This window comes from Podarcis filfolensis (assembly GCF_964270895.1).
Source record: "Podarcis filfolensis genome assembly, chromosome: 10".
Taxonomy (NCBI): domain Eukaryota; kingdom Metazoa; phylum Chordata; class Lepidosauria; order Squamata; family Lacertidae; genus Podarcis; species Podarcis filfolensis.
Window position 1 is genome coordinate 57713914 of NC_139612.1, and position 17700 is coordinate 57731613.

At 45.4% G+C, this 17700-nt stretch overlaps 1 protein-coding gene and 1 long non-coding RNA gene across 2 annotated transcripts in view; one reads left to right on the forward strand and one right to left on the reverse strand.

The window, feature by feature from the left end:
* The window catches only part of CACNA2D4 (calcium voltage-gated channel auxiliary subunit alpha2delta 4), a 166854-nt gene extending 151433 nt beyond the window's left edge, over window positions 1-15421 (reverse strand). Inside the window, exons 1-2 of the mRNA XM_083572268.1 lie at window positions 15237-15421; window positions 10781-10862 (exon numbers count right to left, since the gene is read on the reverse strand). Coding sequence (XP_083428394.1) covers window positions 10781-10862; window positions 15237-15364 — 210 coding nt within the window. The 5' untranslated portion in view covers window positions 15365-15421. The remainder of the gene's footprint in view (window positions 1-10780; window positions 10863-15236) is intronic.
* LOC310742832 overlaps window positions 1-15931 on the forward strand; it is a 96347-nt gene extending 80416 nt beyond the window's left edge. The window contains exon 5 of the long non-coding RNA XR_014538708.1: window positions 15552-15931. This is a non-coding gene — a long non-coding RNA (uncharacterized lncRNA). The remainder of the gene's footprint in view (window positions 1-15551) is intronic.
* The last annotated feature ends 1769 nt before the right edge of the window (window positions 15932-17700 follow it).

A 17700-nucleotide genomic window follows, 5' to 3' on the forward strand; every position in this document is an offset into this window, starting at 1 on the left:
AGCAAATTGTCACAACTTGTAAGGTTGTGGATAGGCTCTGGTTCAGGTGATAGGGATGGGGGAACACTCTCGCCATCCCTATGAGAAGGGTATTCTGTTAAAGGAATCCAGGGACTCAATGGTTTGGTCAACCCTGAGAGGGGTTGTGCCTGTGCTTGAGTCCAGGGGGACATCTGGGTGGTGGACTAGCCTAACCCCGGCTTTCCGCTGTTCCAGGTGTTCACCCTAGGCTGACCTATGCTGGTGCCCTGGGTCAGCGCTACCTGCCACGGTGCAGGGAGCTAGTCGAACCAGAGCCTACGCAACCACTCACTTGATGTAATCAATAAAGTTGTGGCCTAAATTCTGCCAAAAACCAAACCAAAATTTGAGTCTTGTCTGAATTTATTTAAGGGAGAGGTTAAAAGGTCTAAACACGCAAAACAAACATCCTTAAAAGCCACAGAAAAAGGATAAAGGTCTGCCTCCTTGGGTGCACTAGGTTTAATTGAGAATGGCAGATATAGAACAAGAGCTATAGGACTTCCAGCCCACACAAATCCCAACAGGCATCTGCGCATTTCATGGGGAAAACTAATGATCTATGTAAGTAATGAAATACCAAGAACCATTTGTCAGAGTCCTACAGGAAAGCCACAAGAATTCATTTTTCACTTCATAGCAAAAAGGTACACTTCCAATGAAGATAAGTTAGCACCTTTGGCACTGGTTAGCACTGTAACATCCACAGTGCTCCAAACATCCAGTCAATAAAATCTATGGTTGAGCTGAAATGGGTGGGTGTGTTTCATTAAATTGATCACACTTACGCATTTCAGCAATATTGAGAAAGGGCGACTTAGAATCAGAGAAAAAAAGTTCCCTCATTCAGGGTGAAGCCAGTAAACATTACCCTCACTCTGATTTGGATTAGTGGTGTCATCATACAGGCAGCGACTGCATCACAGGAAACCCAGAAGTAACCCTAAAACGTCATTAAAAATCACAAAATGGGGCAGGGTGGGGGCAGAACAGGGTGTTTGCAGGCTTTTTCACTGGGTGTTCTGGTTGTACGCAATTTCACGCAAGTGCGCAATGACCCAAAATGTGACCCCTTCACAAACCAGGAGTTGCCTGTATAGCTTGTTTGCCTATAAGGCACTGTGATGTCATCAAACTGACTACCAATTACTAGAAACTACAGGATGGGAAAAGTGGAAAACCTACTTGCAGGTTTCCCACAGGCACCTGGTTGGCCATTGTGAGAACAGGATGGGCCATGAGCCTGATCCGGGAGGGTGTTATGTTTTTACTGTATGATTTCTTATTGGCTGGATCAGAGGGCAAGCAAGAATAATAATTCTATTTTAAAAACAAGCACTAGAGCAGCTGCCAAGAGGGGACAAGATTTACAAACTGCTTGATTGCCAGAAAACCTCTGAAGCATTTTACAAAAATGTAAAATAAAATATAAAAATTCTCAGTTATTTAAAAATATTCCAAAGATGTTTTAAATCAACAATAACTAAAAAGAGATAAAAACACATGTTACTTCTCCATATCTGGAAAGGGTTGCCTATTAAAATAAAAATGTTTTAAAGAGGTGCCGAAAATAATACAGTGAAAGCACCTGCCTGATGTCAATAGACAGGGCGTTCCATGTGAGGAGAACCTGAGCTTACAGGGTTAAACAGCTCAGAGTGTACGCCCTGCCTACAAGTTGGGAGGGGGGAGATTATGCGTCGGTATGCGTCATATCCGAGAGTCTCCAGCCTTTGCTCTTTCTCTCTCTACTTTCACTTTTGAGGAGAGAGGACGTGTTTTCACGATGCTGTTCGCTGTGATAGACAATGGATAGTCTGCTGTAAATAAAAACTGCTTCTAGCTGCTAAGATCCTGAGTGGACTTTATTTAAGCACACTGAAGAAAGCATTTGAGCTTGCAGCTTTCTCTTGCTGCTGCTTAAACTCTGCGTTTGCTCAGAGCCTTTGGAATGTGGCCTTTGAAGTCCGGAGGCCTAGCAGAACTGCGCAGCCGAAGCGGGCTGGACGCCAAGGCTTATCTGAGCAATTAACATTCTTCAGGTTATGGACGATAGTAATTGCAATTAGAGAAAACTGCTTTGAAGCCTGTTTTGAAATGCTGTGTGCTTAAAGAGGCTGTGAAAGGTGAGAAGCTGCTGTTTTTGCTGCCGGAAGACAAAAGTCCTGCTTTGAGGCTTTGCTTGGGAGAAAGCAGGGAAACTGGCTGAAATGCTGTGTGCTGCAAAGAGCCACTGGAGGCCTCTCCTTTGAAGCTGGCTGGTACGCGTGAGTACTTCAAAAAGCCCCAGTGGGAGCACTGGGGGAGGAGATGGCTGAGCTCCAGGACTTTTATGATGTCCCGTTTGAAAAGCTCACAACCCAGTCCTGGGATATCTGGGTTAGGAGAGTAAGGGGGTGGTTTTTGGCCACAGGGCTCTGGAGTATAGCCCAGAAGGAGCCGGCCCCACCCATGCCAGTTGCTACTGAAGATGACGCAGCAGACTTGGAGGCTGCTTTGCTGGAAGATAGAGAGCAAAGAATGCACAGAGAGCTCTGCATGTTGAGGGCAAGGGTGGACGCTTTGCTGTTGCCCCACCTGGAGGGCGCTGAGTCGGCTCAGGCCGCCTGGCAGGTGCTGAGGAGTCTGTGTGAAAGCTCAGCAGGAGCCCAGGGCCGGGAGAAAGCCGAGAGCAGGGAGGAAGCTGAGAGCCCAGAGGGGGCTGCTGGCCATGTTCCTGAAGTTACAGCTGGGAGTAGCTGCTTTGTCTCCGAGGGGCCGCGTGATGTTGAGGCCTACAACCAGAGTGCTGGGGAGCGTGCAGGCCCAGGCTGTGCACCCAAAGGTGGGGGTGCTGGGAACAAAGAAATGGCTGAAGAGGGAGCTGTGAGAGCTTTTGCTTCCCGTCGCTGTTATCGCTGTGGCTCCCCCTCCCATCTGGTGAGAGAATGTCCAGTGGAGGCACAGGAACAGCCGAAGGCCGTCTCCCGTAGCAACCAGATAAAGGGCTCTTCTTCAAAGCGTGGGAAAGGCAAGCCGAAGGCAGCTGGCAGAGACACTGAACATAAACATTTGGCAGCCTCTATGGCTGTAGTCAAGAGTTGTCAACAGGACGCTGTGCTGACTTTTGTAATAGACTCAGGAGCGTCACATAATTTAGTGCCATCTGCAGGATTCCTGGAGAACTGCACCTCTGTAACTTCTGGGAAGACTGTCTGTTTAGCAGATGGGACTCGACACCCACTCACGCAGACTGGCTCACTGTTTTGTTCTTTCTTACAGGATTCAATCCAAGCTTTTGTTGTTCCAGGACTGTCTTGCGCGTTGCTGTCTGTCAGCGCCCTTCTTGCTGAGAACTACAGAGTGTGTTTTGAGAACAATACGTGTTCTATTTCTAAGAATGGACAGCAACTAGTCAGTGTTGAATGTAAAGACAGGTTGTTTGTGATAGATGCTTCTTTTGCAGGTACAGGTGACACGGAGGTGGCTCGAGCACAGTGTGCCAACGTTCCAGTTCATGATGCGTGTGCTCACTTATGGCACCGACGCATGGGTCACGTGTCCTGGGGGTCAGTGAAGAAGATCCCAGAGTGTACACAAAGGTGCAAAATGAAATCATGTGCTAAGTTTCTAGATTGCAGAGCGTGCAAGTCTGCAAAGGTGAAAACGTGCACATACCCAAGGTCTGAGAGGGTGACCACTAGGGCTTTTCAATTAATTCATGCAGATTTGTCAGGTCCGATGACTGTGACCAGTATGGGCGGAGCCAAATTTGCGCTGGTTCTGATTGATGACCATACACGGAACTCCTGGATCTTCACGATCCGACACAAAAATGAAGCTGCGCCGCTAATCAAAGACTGGATTGCGGCTGTGGAACTGCAGTTTTCCACACGGGTGCAAAACTTTCAGAGCGATCGCGGTGGGGAGTTCACCAGGTCTGCACTGCAAAGTTTCTTCCGCAAAAAGGGGATTCAACACAGATTGTCCTCTCCGCACTCTCCCCAACAGAACGGGATTACGGAAAGATGGAACAGGACTCTAGGGAAGATGTCCGCAGCTCTTTTGTTTGATGCCGGGCTCCCACAGCGCTTTTGGGGGGAGGCTTGGTGAATGGCCAACTTTATTCTAAACAGGTCGTTCAATTCAGTGGTAGGTGACATACCGTACTTCTTGCTGCACGGAAAGAAGCCGAAAGTGCACTACTTCCGCGTTTTTGGCTGTGAAGCTTGGGTCCTCATACCAAAGGCCAAACGCAAGAAAGGTGAACCCAAGTCCCAAAAGATGATTTTCTGTGGGTATGAGCCAGGGACTAAGGGGTGGAGGTTTGCTTATCCGTCAGGGAATCAGTCCAGGATTCTGCTCAGCAACAGTGCTGAATTCTGTGAGCAGAGTGGCTGGGCAAGGATACATGGGAACCCTGACATCCTGTCAGAGAGTCTGCTTGACTCTGCCGATGAAGGAGAGGAAGAGGTTGAACCTGCTACTGAGGCTCAGAGTTCAGACCCAGTGCAGGCAGAGGGGAGAACTTCTCCCAAGGCTGTGAAGATTGAGCAACGCAGTGCTCCATCTTCCCCCACAGGTTCGGCTGAGAAGTCCAGAAGGCGCAGTAAGTCAGAGGGGGAGCTCTCTGATGCCAAGGACGTTCTGGCTGGCCCCAGTGGGTCAGAGGGGGTTCCTGAAGTAGTGCTGCACCATTCAGCTCGGACGACCAAGGGGAAACCTCCTGAAAGGTTTGCCGTCACTAGCGTGTGGGTCGGAATGGCACAGAGTGAACCCGAGAGTTTTGAGGATGTTCAGAAACTGCCTCAGGAAGAAGCCAGGAAATGGCAAGAGGCAATGTAGAAGGAAATGAACTCAATGGAGTTCTAGGTGTGTTCTCCCTCACGAAGTTGCCGGTGGGGAAACAGGCCGTGGGTAGCCGCTGGGTTTACCGTCTTAAGCCCACAGCGACAGGAGAACCGCAGTATAAGGCCAGATTAGTGGCGAGAGGATTCACGCAGCGCAGGGGGTTGCATTATACGGAAGTTTATGCTCCCACCTGTAGGAGTGAATCTCTACGTTTGGTCTTGACCGTCGCTGCACAAAGAGGGTTGCTGGTGCATCATTTTGATGTGGACGTTGTTTACTTGAACTTGGACCTCCAGGAGGATTTGTACATGCTTCCTCCTCCAGGGTTTGAGGGCAATGAGCAAGGTACTGTGTGGAAACTTCACAAGTCAATTTACGGCCTGAAGCAGTCGGCCAGGAATTGGAACTTGGGCCTGAATGAAGCTTTGGAGAAGCTAGGTTTCAGGAAGAGTCTTGCTGACAGTTGCCTGTTCCTTAGAGGATCAGGAGACACACAGGAATTGGTGTTATTTTTTGTTGATGACATCATCCACATTGGAAAGGCAGACAAACAGGTGCAGAAGTTTGCCAAAGAGCTTGGGAAGCGGTTTCAGCTCAAGAACCTGGGTGCAGTAAAGATCTACCTAGGCGTGCCGATAGCGAGAACTGAGGATGGTAGCTTCTTGCTCAGTCAGAAAGGCAAGATTGAGCAGTTGCTTGAGAAGTTCAGAATGTCCGATTGTGCAGGAGTTCGGACACCTATGGAGACGAACTTCGTGAAAGATAGCCAGCAAGCAGAAAGTGCTGAGTTTGAGAATGCTGAGCTCTTTCAGTCAGCTCTAGGTAGTCTGTTGTATCTGTCCCAATGGAGCAGACGAGACATTGCCTTTGCTACCAACCTGCTAAGTAGGGAAGCGTCAAAGCCCAGTGTGAGTGCTTGGCACGGTATCAAGCGGGTACTGCGCTACCTGCAGCATACCAAAGACTTCTGTCTTAAGCTGCCAGCTGAAGGTGAGGCGAAGCTCACATGCTATGCGGACAGTGACTGGGCGAATTCGCAGGACCGCAAGTCTGTGTCTGGGTTGGTAATAAAGTTTGTGAAGTCACTAATTGGGTGGAAGTCCTGGAAGCAAAGTCTCATTGCGCTGTCTTCTACTGAGGCTGAATTCAGTGCACTGTCAGATTTGTGCCGGGAACTAGAGTTCTATAGATGCTTGGTGCAAGAGATCTATGGGGATTGTAGCTTGCCCATCACGGTTTGGGAAGACAATCAACCTTGTTTGAAATTGGCTGAATCTGCGCAATTTAAGGCCAGAACCAAGCATCTGGACATACGCTTCCAAAATGTGTGCCAGAGTGTTCAGTCAGGTTTGATTCGGCTGAAGTATTGTGCCAGTCACATTAACTTGGCCGATGGATTTACCAAACCTTTAAGCTTCCAGCGTCATGGGGAGTTTTGTGGTGGTTTGGAGTTGGGGGGAAGTTCTGTACATACTTTCCCCACAGTAGCGCAGGGCGAGAGGGGGTGTGAGGAGAACCTGAGCTTACAGGGTTAAACAGCTCAGAGTGTACGCCCTGCCTACAAGTTGGGAGGGGGGGAGATTATGCGTCGGTATGCGTCATATCCGAGAGTCTCCAGCCTTTGTTCTTTCTCTCTCTACTTTCACTTTTGAGGAGAGAGGACGTGTTTTCACGATGCTGTTCGCTGTGATAGACAATGGATAGTCTGCTGTAAATAAAAACTGCTTCTAGCTGCTAAGATCCTGAGTGGACTTTATTTAAGCACACTAAAGAAAGCATTTGAGCTTGCAGCTTTCTCTTGCTGCTGCTTAAACTCTGCGTTTGCTCAGAGCCTTTGGAATGTGGCCTTTGAAGTCCGGAGGCCTAGCAGAACTGCGCAGCCGAAGCGGGCTGGACGCCAAGGCTTATCTGAGCAATTAACATTCTTCATTCCAAAGTACAGGTGCTGCCACACTATGAGTGCAGAATGAGTGTTATGTGGCATCCATAATAGGGTCAATTTCGCAGATCAAAGCAGTCCACATATATGGGATAAGGTCATCCTGCAAGTAAACTAGTCCAAGATCTTAAGGGTTCTAGATACTAATAATAACACCCAGTGCTTTTTTTTCTAGAAAAATGGGTGCCAGTACTCACCATGAAATTATTACACGTACTACACTTTTTAACAAAAACAAAAAAGAAAGAAAGGTGCTGGTACTGCATACCCTTGAGTACCCCCTGGGGGAAAGGCACTGATAACACCTTGAACTTGGCCTGATATCAAATGATATCTTGGCCTGATATCAAATCAAAACACCTTGAACTTGGCCTGATATCAAATGAGCAACCAGTGCAAATGTCTTAGCAGAGGTGTTATATGCTAAACAGATCTGGATAAACAGAACTGAGTGTCATCAGTGTACTTGCCCCAAACCTTCCAGGAGTCCAAAAAACACTCTCCCAGCATTAGTCTCCGGACTCGGTCCTGTTGGTAGGATCAGAACCACTGTAATAGTGCTCCCAATTCCCATTCCACAGAGCCAGTCAAAGAAGATTACTATGGTCAGCGGTATCAAAAGAGAAGCAGGAGCAAGGTTGCACCCTCCTTGTTCCACTTTCTTGTAATGGTGATCCATCATGGTGACCAACGGTGACTCAGTCATATGGCCAGGTCTGAACCCAGATTGGAAAGGATCTAAATAATCCATGTCATCCAAGAATGCTTGCAGCTCCCCACCAAACTCTGTCTACCACCCTCAGAAGCCCTCTGACTCTGACCTTGTTGGCTGAGGTACTCCTGAAAACTTGCCAACAAAAAGTCAGTTCAGCCATCATAAAATCTACCAAAAGAAGCACGATAAGAGACATGAAGCTAAATTAGAAATAGCAAAAGGGCGCAAAGAAAAAGCAGATTTCAAAGGTTGTCAAACCATCCATTTCCTGGATTGTGTATTTGGTTTCTCTTCTGCATTCCAGCCCACATTAATTAGTGTTGATGTTGGAAATGCCATGATGCTAATTACTTTTGTATCTGGTGCCACTGTGGAGCTGCCCAGATGTACTGGTTAAGATTAACATCCTGACTAGGCATAAATTAAATTTTGATTCAGTTATCATTACAATCTTATGCATGTTTCCTCAGAAGTAAGTCCCACAGAGCTCAATGGGACTTTCTCCTTAGTAAGCATGTTTAGGATTGCAGTCTCAGACTACCTACTGTAAAGCTTATTGGTCGTCATAAAGATAGATTACTCTTATTAAACTCTTAGTAGTAGCTAAGAAAGCCTTTCCCAAGCAATTAAAAACTTGAGCTATAATAGGGAATGTACAATAGATGTGTTTTATTCTACTTAATGAGGAAATTAACCAATGTCATTGAAATGAAAAATGGTATTACTACTGGGAACAATATCTGTGTGTGTGTGTGTGTGTGTGTGTGTGTGTACACACACACACACCAAGCTCACCACATGATATTATTATTATTATTATTATTATTATTATTATTATTATTATTAGGATTAACTACAGGAAATGAAAACTGAACACATTCCAGTAAGGATTAAAACAGCTCACCAATTAAACATGCAGTCTACAGAAAAATAAACTATAATAATGATACACTTCTACTGAAGCAGATATAACAGGCATATGTTGTATTATTGAAGGCAATTACATTTACAGGCAAAATAATGCATATGGCCTGCATGAAAGGAAGTGCCAATCACTTGCCCAATCCTTCTTTGCTCTTTATTTTTTGTTCTTATGCCCTCTCTTCCTGTACCATCACACCCCATAGCAATTACCTACTCTCTGTCTTGGGGTTGGGGAGAATAAACAGTCCATAGAAGGTGTAGGAAAGTGTGAGATGGAAAAATACCAAATCATGCCACACCAGCAAAAATATTTATTAGTCTATGCATAGGATCTTTGATAACCTTTACAAAACTGCAAAGTACTATGAAATATGACCAACCAAAACATTGTTTGTTTGTTCAGAAAAACCACAACTGCTTTTTTAAAACCACATATGCTACACAACAGACATTAGTGCCATTATACACTGCTGGTGTGTATGCTCCCATTCTAGTGCTGAGCAGGATATTAACTTCTCAGCATACTCTCAGAGAAGCATAGCACTGCCCCACCCTGCTGCCAAAATGCCTCCAGAACAGTGACAATGACAGACAGATTGGACAATATTTTCATCTCCCAGCAGTGTAACACTGTCAAGCATGGTACTGACACAGACAGCTGACTACCGCTGAAAAACATGGTAGGATTTTCTAAAATATGCTTCACATGAGACAACACATTTTTTAGTGTCACATGTGAAAACCACCTAAAATAGTGAAACAGAACCTGTGGCCTCTCATATGTTGTTGAACTTGTCTCCTCAACATCAGCCAGCACTGTCAAGAATAAGGAGAGTTCTAGGCTAACAAGTTTTACACAGCCATAGATTCCCCATGCCTGTATCGAAAAGAATCTGCACAATCCCAAATGAATCAGGCTATCTATCTTGTATAGTTACCATAGTAACGAAAGGAGCCCATTCCAACTCTCAGAGGTTTTGTGAAATGAGTTGCTTCTCTGCCCATAAAACCTCTTTCCCTGAGCATGTGGTCAAAAGCATGCCTGCCTAAAGGCCAGGATGATAATTTGTCAGGTTATACTTTGCTGAAAGCTATGTGTATTGGGGCAACAGCGGAGATTGGGGGGCAGGCGATAACTGTGTAATATTGATGCAAGCAGCATGACAGCAAAAATGTTACTGAGAGAAGCCAAAGAAAGAGCACAAGGCAAATACCAATACTTCACTGGGGAAAGACTACAGCTTTGGGAACTTTTTGTTTATTTAATTTTGCTAGGTGCTTGTTCCACATACTTTTCTTATCCCAAGTACTGCTCTATCTTAATAATTGGCCCCAAGAAAATGTTGTATGGCTAAATAGTACGAAACTGCTGAGGTGAGCTAGTCAACAGTGGAATGCAGGTGCCCCCCTTCTCTTGGAGGTGTTGTTAGAATAAAAGAATAGCCTGCTGGATCAGGGCAGTGGCCTATCTAATCCAGCATCCTAACCAGATACTGTGGAAAACCTGCAAGCAGGACCTGAGTACAAGAGCACTCTCTCCTTCTATGGTTTCCAGCAACCAGGGGCGTAGCTAGCTGCTCCAGCAAACGGAGGGCAATCCACCGAGGGGGGCGTGGTAACAAGCTGCCCACAGAGTCCACCTGGCAGAGGCAAGCCCCATGCTGCCGTTTTGGGCAGCACAGGGCCCCGAGCCACTGTGTCACTCCCAGGAGAGACGCGTGGCTCAGGTAAGTGTGCCATTTTGTCACCCCCTCAGGGATGACACCCGGGGCGGACCACATCCCCCGCACCTCCCTTCCTACGCCCCTGCCAGCAACTGGTATTTAGAAGCATTGTTGTCTCCAACTGTGGAGGCAGAGCTTAGCCATCATGGCTAACAGCCATTGATAGCCCTCTCGTCCATGAATTTGTCTAATTCTTTTTAGAAGACATCTACATTGGTGGCCATAACTGCCTCCTGTGGTTAAATATGCACTGCATGAAGAAGTATTTTCGTTTATCTTTCCTGAATCTTCCAGCAATCAACTTCATTGGATGTCCACATGTTGTGGTGTTATGATGGCGGGAGAAAAAGCATTTTTATATTCACAAGCTTTTGAAACTTTGAGATTACTGTACTATAAGATGCTGCAGTACACCATCTTGAATATCCCAAAGAAATGTAAGGTATGCATGTTTAAAATAAATATCAGAACAAACATTAGCTTATGAAGCCTAAATAAGTATCCTAATACTTGCTTTATCTGAAATATGTTTTTAAAGGGGGGGGAGAGATTATATTTGCACAAAAGATTATAATGAAGGATATTTGCACTTCTATGAAAAGTATAGGTGGCCTATATACCACTTACCTTTTGTAATAAAAGAGAGCCAGAATACTTTGTGACTATGTAATATAAGTCCCCACCAAAGGCATCAGCCCAGGACTTCACTCTATACATGGGGAAGAAAAAAAGGAGTCAGTTATTTCCATGTTTGGCAGCCAGATGAGCAATTATGATGCATCTGGTCACTTCAAATGCTGCTATTTCCCTATGTCAATGTTGACTTCAGATTTTTGAGGGGCCCTTGGGCTAGATTCCCTCATTGGGAATTGCTCTACCCTCTCCCTGTGAGTCCTAGGTGGGAGCTGCTTCTCCTTCCTGCTCTAGTCACTACTTGGAGAGGGGCATGTGAACCAAGCAGCAGGAGCAAATTGGAGGAATATGACCAGGGGGTTCTAGGGTTCAGCACTGGGGGCCTTGATGCAGTGTGGATCTTGATAGGTACCCAACAATACGGGCAGCCCCTCCTGATACCAGCCCTGCCTTTCTGCCAATACAAAGCAGCAGCTCAGAACGAACTGTATTCTCTTATATATAATTTTAAATAATTTAACAAGCAACTGACTATAGGACTAACGTTCCACATGTCTAGTAAGCAGGGTGGTTTTGCTGCTTGCTTGGATTAATTAAGTCAAGTTGTCTCCACACCAGGAATGGGCAGCCTGTTGCTTTCTTGATGTTATTGGACTCCAACTCCTGCTAGTCCTAGCTGGACTACAGGGAGTTGGATTACTGATGTGTAAAGCAGGGTTGAGGAACCTCCACATGTTGTTGGATTACAAGGGGCAGAAAAGCAGCAGTTCAGAAGAGTTGGTGACCAGAGGTTCTGTGCCCATCAGCCACCATGGTAACGGTTAAGGGAGATAGCTATGAAACTTAATCGCTTTGCCATATTTCCATTTTGTTGAGTAATAACTGGATGAAATCAATGAAGTTTAAACAGGAGAAACCCACAGCGTATGACTTGTGTTACATGGCTGCAATCCTGTGCATAGTTAAGCTTCTTAAATCCCTTTACTTCGGTAGTTTTTAAACAGCCTTACTGTAGGATTGCAGCCAAAAATTTTGAAACCTCCATTTCTGAGGCTAGGTTGTGTTCCTGTGTAATATTTATCCTTGGAGGCATAAAGCTGTTCTTTGTTTAAACAGTCCCATGACACTGTACTGTGAATTGTTTATTTCCTTCCAGCAACATATGTCAGCACTCATATAAGATGTGGGGGGAAAGTGCTTATTTTCTTACAAGATTGTTATCAATTGTACATTTACTGTAGGTCCTTGGGACAGCGTATTGCGAACAGTGCAAGGTTTGGTTTCTTCCTGATGTGTTTGTAATGTAAATCAAAGAGCAAGGGGGCTTCCATATATACACCTCAAAGTGTGCATGGCAAAGATAAAGAGGGCCAAAACCCTTTTAACACGTCATAAACATGCTTTAGATATAATTAGGGCACATTCACATTTGAAAACACTGCAAGGATCGCATATAGTTTGGGCCTAGGTGAGGTATAACTATGAACATCTGGGTTTTCCAAGGGCCTACACAGATTATTTTTCACCTGTGCTTGATGGGAACATTTCTGATGTTCTGGTGGTTCCAGAGCAGTGGAGGCTGGATCTTAGGGTGAATGGCACACAGGCCCGCCGACCCTAGTCTGCTCTCAGTCAGTTCCCACCTTCCAGCCTTCCTATTTACAACCAGCCTAGGAGTGTATGTGTTTATCAGTTTCCTACTCCGTAGTCTCAAGTGTTGCCCCTTGAAGAATTCAGCAGGGAGGATGGTAGGGCAGGTTTTTTTCAGCCAGAACTTGCCAGAACTCTCAAGTGGGCACCATTGCCATTATAAGAGAACAAGGAAGGTGTTCACGGTGAGTTCCGGCACCTTTTTCTGGAAAAATAGCACTAGAGGATGGGAACCAAAAACTAATGAGTCGGCTCTGCCTGTTATTGGCTCTAGCTTTACCTCCTGTTGACGTCCCTGCCTTCTGCCCTACCATTCCCATTGGGCACTAGCCACCACTATTTGAGAGTATGAAAGAAACAAAGCAGGAAAGGAATATAAGGAGGCAGCTCTCCAAGCTAGGCCTATGAATGAGGTCACTTTCTTGTTTTGACCTGGCTGAAGCCTTTTGCCACCATGTACGGAAAATGTCATTTGTGAAGCAACCTGAGGGTACCAGTACTTCTGCCTTATATATACATAAATAGGTAGTTGTTTGTAAAATTCTATGGGCAGAGTAGGAGGATAAGAAGCACCTGTTTATAATCCCTCTTCTTCCCATTCCCTTCCCCACCTCAGTCTATTTCTCTGCATTCCTATCACGCAACTTCCTTCCCACTATGTGCCACTTGCATTTTCTCTTTTTTCGGTAATGTTTGTCAACTGGAAAAAAAGAGGGTATAAAATTTTCATATGCCTATTTATATGTATAGATGCGAATTTAGAATTAATTACTGTGAGTAAAAAATACAGTCATCTTCTGTGGATGACTGTGGTCACATTGTGGTAGTGGGCTTACAACAACATAACTTAGGTGCCTGCTCACTCTGCTGTCCAGGGGTCAACGGCTGCTGGACAACTGAATAATAATAATAATAATAATAATAATATTTGTACCCCACCCACCTGACTACCCAGCATATACAGTAACATAATAAAACATCAAACATTAAAAACTTCCCTATACAGGGCTGCCTTCAGATGTCTTCTAAAGACTGTATAGTCACTAACTTTGATGGCTACTTGTGCTCCTTTCACCAGACAGCCCTTCAAACAGAAAACTCCTTCAAATTAAGCAAAGGATGGAAAACTCAGGCCAAGGGACTGAATGTGGCCTTCTAAGCGTCTTTCTCTGGCCCTTGAGACTCTCGCTAGGCCATGCCCCACATTCCCCCTCCCCCTCCCCTCTTTCTTTAGCCTAGCTGGAATATGTCCTTGAACAGCAACAAAATCTGTTTCTTGCCTGAAGAGATTATGTTGAAATTTCTGACTTGCATGAGGTTAGACTATAGCCTATTGTACAAAGAGAAGAGTTGCATTAATCGCTCTACACACTTTGTACACCTGGCCTTGCCTACAACCAACATCCAGTGGCCCCTGAAAATGTTTCCCAGCCCCTGAAATAGAAGACAGACCTTGAAATATAGGGGTGCTGTTTGTAAAGCAAGACACATGTCCACCCTGTGCCTCTAGAGTCCTGTAATGCCACCTGCTTTTCATTTTTTCTCCTCATTGCTACAAGGGAGGGAAGGCTCGGGTTGTGTGGCTAGGCCCAGAAAAAGACAGAAGTGAAGAGCTTTCCAGTATGGGCTTCCCAAAACGGCTGAAATTGCTTCAGGACCCTTTCAGACAACCTCACTCACCAACCCCCTCACCTTCAGCCAACCAGCTATAACTAGGCCAGAGTGGCGGTGGGAAGGGAGAAGCTCTGATCAATGGTGCTCATTTTAAACCCGCTAATTAAGGCAGGGCTGCATCATATTTATTTGCCTTAGGCCTTGGGGTGCCGGCTTCATTGTGACATTATGCTCCGGCATTCACAACCACCTTTCTAGCTTTATAAATTTCAGGAAAGGAAAGAAAGGCGCAGCAACAATTGGCAATGCACTGTGGAAGCCTTTAGGAAAACGAGGGTTTAAGGCATACTCTAGTAAACCAAGTAGGGTTGGGAGCTGTTAGATATTTTACCTGCCCACTGTACCCTCAGGTTCAGTATCAGGTATTTGCTTGAATAATGGCTGCAAGCCTCACCAAGTCTACTCAGAAGTAAGTCCCATTGACTTCAGTGGCGCTTACTCACAGGTATGTGGGGTTAGGATTTCTACCTCAATCAAATATGGTGACTGGGGGCAGCGGGGGGAGGGGAGGTTATATTTATTTCTGTTCATCACACAAGCTGACCTGTAAAGTCTTTCCCCTGATCTGCCATGCTGCACTCTCTGAGCCACACCTGATTCTTAGCAGAGGTGGGATTACTTTACACAGAGCACCCACAACCCCCTCCCTCCCTTATTTTGGCACACTAAGAGCAGTTATAGATGCTACAGCCCTATACCCAAAAGGGAGGATGTGCAGGATGTGTGTACATCCAAAGCCGGCACACGTTCCCTACACTCCTTCATTTCTAGAATATTCTTGCACCAGACTACCATTTTTAATAAGGAATTGGTGATTTCAAGTGAGTAAATTGAAAAACTCCTAAAATAAAAGTACTTTTTTGAGAAGGCTACAGAAGTAAGATGCATGCCGGTAGGCCAGTCATGCCGAACACCAGATTCAGGATGACCATATTTAACCTGCACTACACTTGTACATTGCATTCATATCAAGCAGCATAAGAAGTGGCAGGATAGGAGTATTTTTGTTCTTGAAAGGAAAGAGAAGGCCTACCTATGAGATGGTGCATTAAACAGCAACAGAGGTAGCTTGGGGAGACAGCAAAGGGCTAAGTAACACAAACAAGCAAAAGGGAAGGCCACTTACGTTTCGAGTGGTATCTTTGTCTGAGACCTGGTGAAGGGCAGGAGGCAGGCAAGTGAGAGAAAAAGCCACAGGAGGCCACCTGGCAGCATCCTCCACACCAAAACTATCAGCAGCGAGATCAATTGCATAGACCGAGGGCTCCTTGACCTTGTTTCCTTCCCTTAGGATGGTCCTCCTGGCATCAGGTAGGCAGTCCCCAGCATGGTGTTCTGCTGGGGTAAGGGTGGGAGAGTGAAAAACGGGGAACACCTAAGCCTTCATCCTATCGTAATTGTGTTGTGGCATCGCTTCTCTTCCCCACCCCTCTCCAAACAGGCTACAGCTCCCTGAAGGAACTGGCACCTGAATCTGCTGGGTTCAAGTCAGATGGGGCGACTCAAAGAGATCCGCCACCCCATGGCTGCGAAGGGCAATAGTGGACATCCAACTTCTGTGCCCTGCAGGAATGGCAGACTGAGGGGAACTCTGGAAACAGCAGAAGCAGCAGTATCTACGTAATCCACTGCCGGCCCTTTAATCCCCTCGTAGAGCAGCAACAGCAGCAGATTTAGGGAACTGGAGTGGGATAAAATCAGCTAGGATTACTCTGATTTCCGAAGACAGGCATCAGTCTGTCCAATCAGAGCTTGGAACAGCCAACTCCAAGCCCACAGCATCACGACTTCAGAAATAAAAAAAAGCCTCCTGCCCTTTGATCCCCGCAGAGCATTTTTCATGATATCATAGAGGGCATCAGCATATTTGTCTACCATATTTCCTGCTCTGCCCTCCAAATCAAATTTAGTTCTTTGTTTCTGGCTCCTTCTCCTTGTTAGTACCTTAGTTTAGTTTATTAAATTTCTTAGATGCCTTTTTGAATAAAAAAAATCCAATTGTGTCTTACAGCAATTAAAATATACAAAAGCTATATATATTCTGAACTAACAAACCTGTTCTTTGTGAAAGCTATGCAGCCCTAATGGGATCAAAGGAAAGAATTTAGAACATGGGGCGGAAACTGATCTCGGCTGTCTGTCATATCAGAATTTTCAGTGGCATATTATTTTGTAAATTATAGTTATCTAGATTCCAGTCTAGAGATGCACATTCATGGGCAACTGTTCAGGGACTGTATGGCAGTGCTGGGTGGGTCCAGATGTAAAAGTGGGCAGAGTGATGCATGTGACCATGTGACTTGCATTGCTGAGGAGTAGGCAAAGCTCAAGCCAAAAAAAGTCAGTAGTTTCTACAACACACATCTCTACAACCTGGTAAACGGAAGACAACATCACAGTTCAATAACGTATTTTAGTCAGGCCAAAAAAATTCAAGATCAATGTGGAGTATGGTTGATGGCCTGGTGCAGGACAGAATCCTAAGGGGCAGGAAGGAAGGTGTGAAGGACTATTTTTTGCTCCCGGGGTTCAGATTCCCGAGCTAACTGGCTTAATTCTCATACCTTGCAAGGTCAGGTTACAGTAATGACACCCCATGGATACCAAAAAAGTAGAGTACTGTTCTCACCCATTTCCAGCTGGCAATGAAGTGCAGGGGTAGCAAAATGTTAGAGTATTAGCTTCCATGTAAAGAAATTAACACCCTTGGTAGATGAAGGCTAGAAACCATGGCAGGTGACATTTCGGTCAGCTGTTAGAAGAATAAATATATACCGGTATGTCCCAGGTGTATACAAAGGACACTGTTAGATTCTAGTGCCAGTGTGCAACACAAGGCTTCCCTAAATCTGTTGGGTCTCTTCCTGATACCTCAAGGCTCACTAGGTCTTTACAAAGGCCTTTAAGACAGTGTCTTCAGAGCACAGGAAAGGGTGCATATTATAGAAAGGGCCTGGGGCCCTCATCACTTCATCTTGAGGGTTTTAATGGGGGGGGGGGGCAGGTGTCAGTCAGCAACTGATCTATGCCATGCAGGTTGAAATGTTTCAAAAGTTCATTGTATTCAGGTCACTCTGGGCAATGGCATGCATATGCCCCGTATAACCCTAATTGCACAGCACATCTATGGGAACATCCAGGGCCTCAGCGAGACCCACAACCATCAAAGTTAGGTCAGGCTTTTCTACTCTCAAAGGTTCTGAATGATACTCTCTGATCATTCTTGTTTCTGTTGGCTTTTAATTTTGTATTTTGGTTAAAGGGAAAATATGGTAAAATATAAGGAGAATTCCCTGGATATTTGAGGCAAGTACTCTTTGGTGATAGAATCCCAGCAGAGATTTAAAATCACAAAACATGCAGCAAAGTAAAGCATAGAAATATAGACTGTTTGACCTTTTAAACATCCCCTTCTAAGTTTCGTCCAAAGTTTCTGAAATATACTCGGAGTTGAGCGTGGATTTCATGCTCTTTATTCAGCTCACAGTGGTGAGGAGGAGTGGAAGTTCCCCCAGGATGTCTGCTTTATATACATTATTTACATAATGGGCCCCATGTGATTGGCTAATTCCGGGATTCTCCTGTAGGCC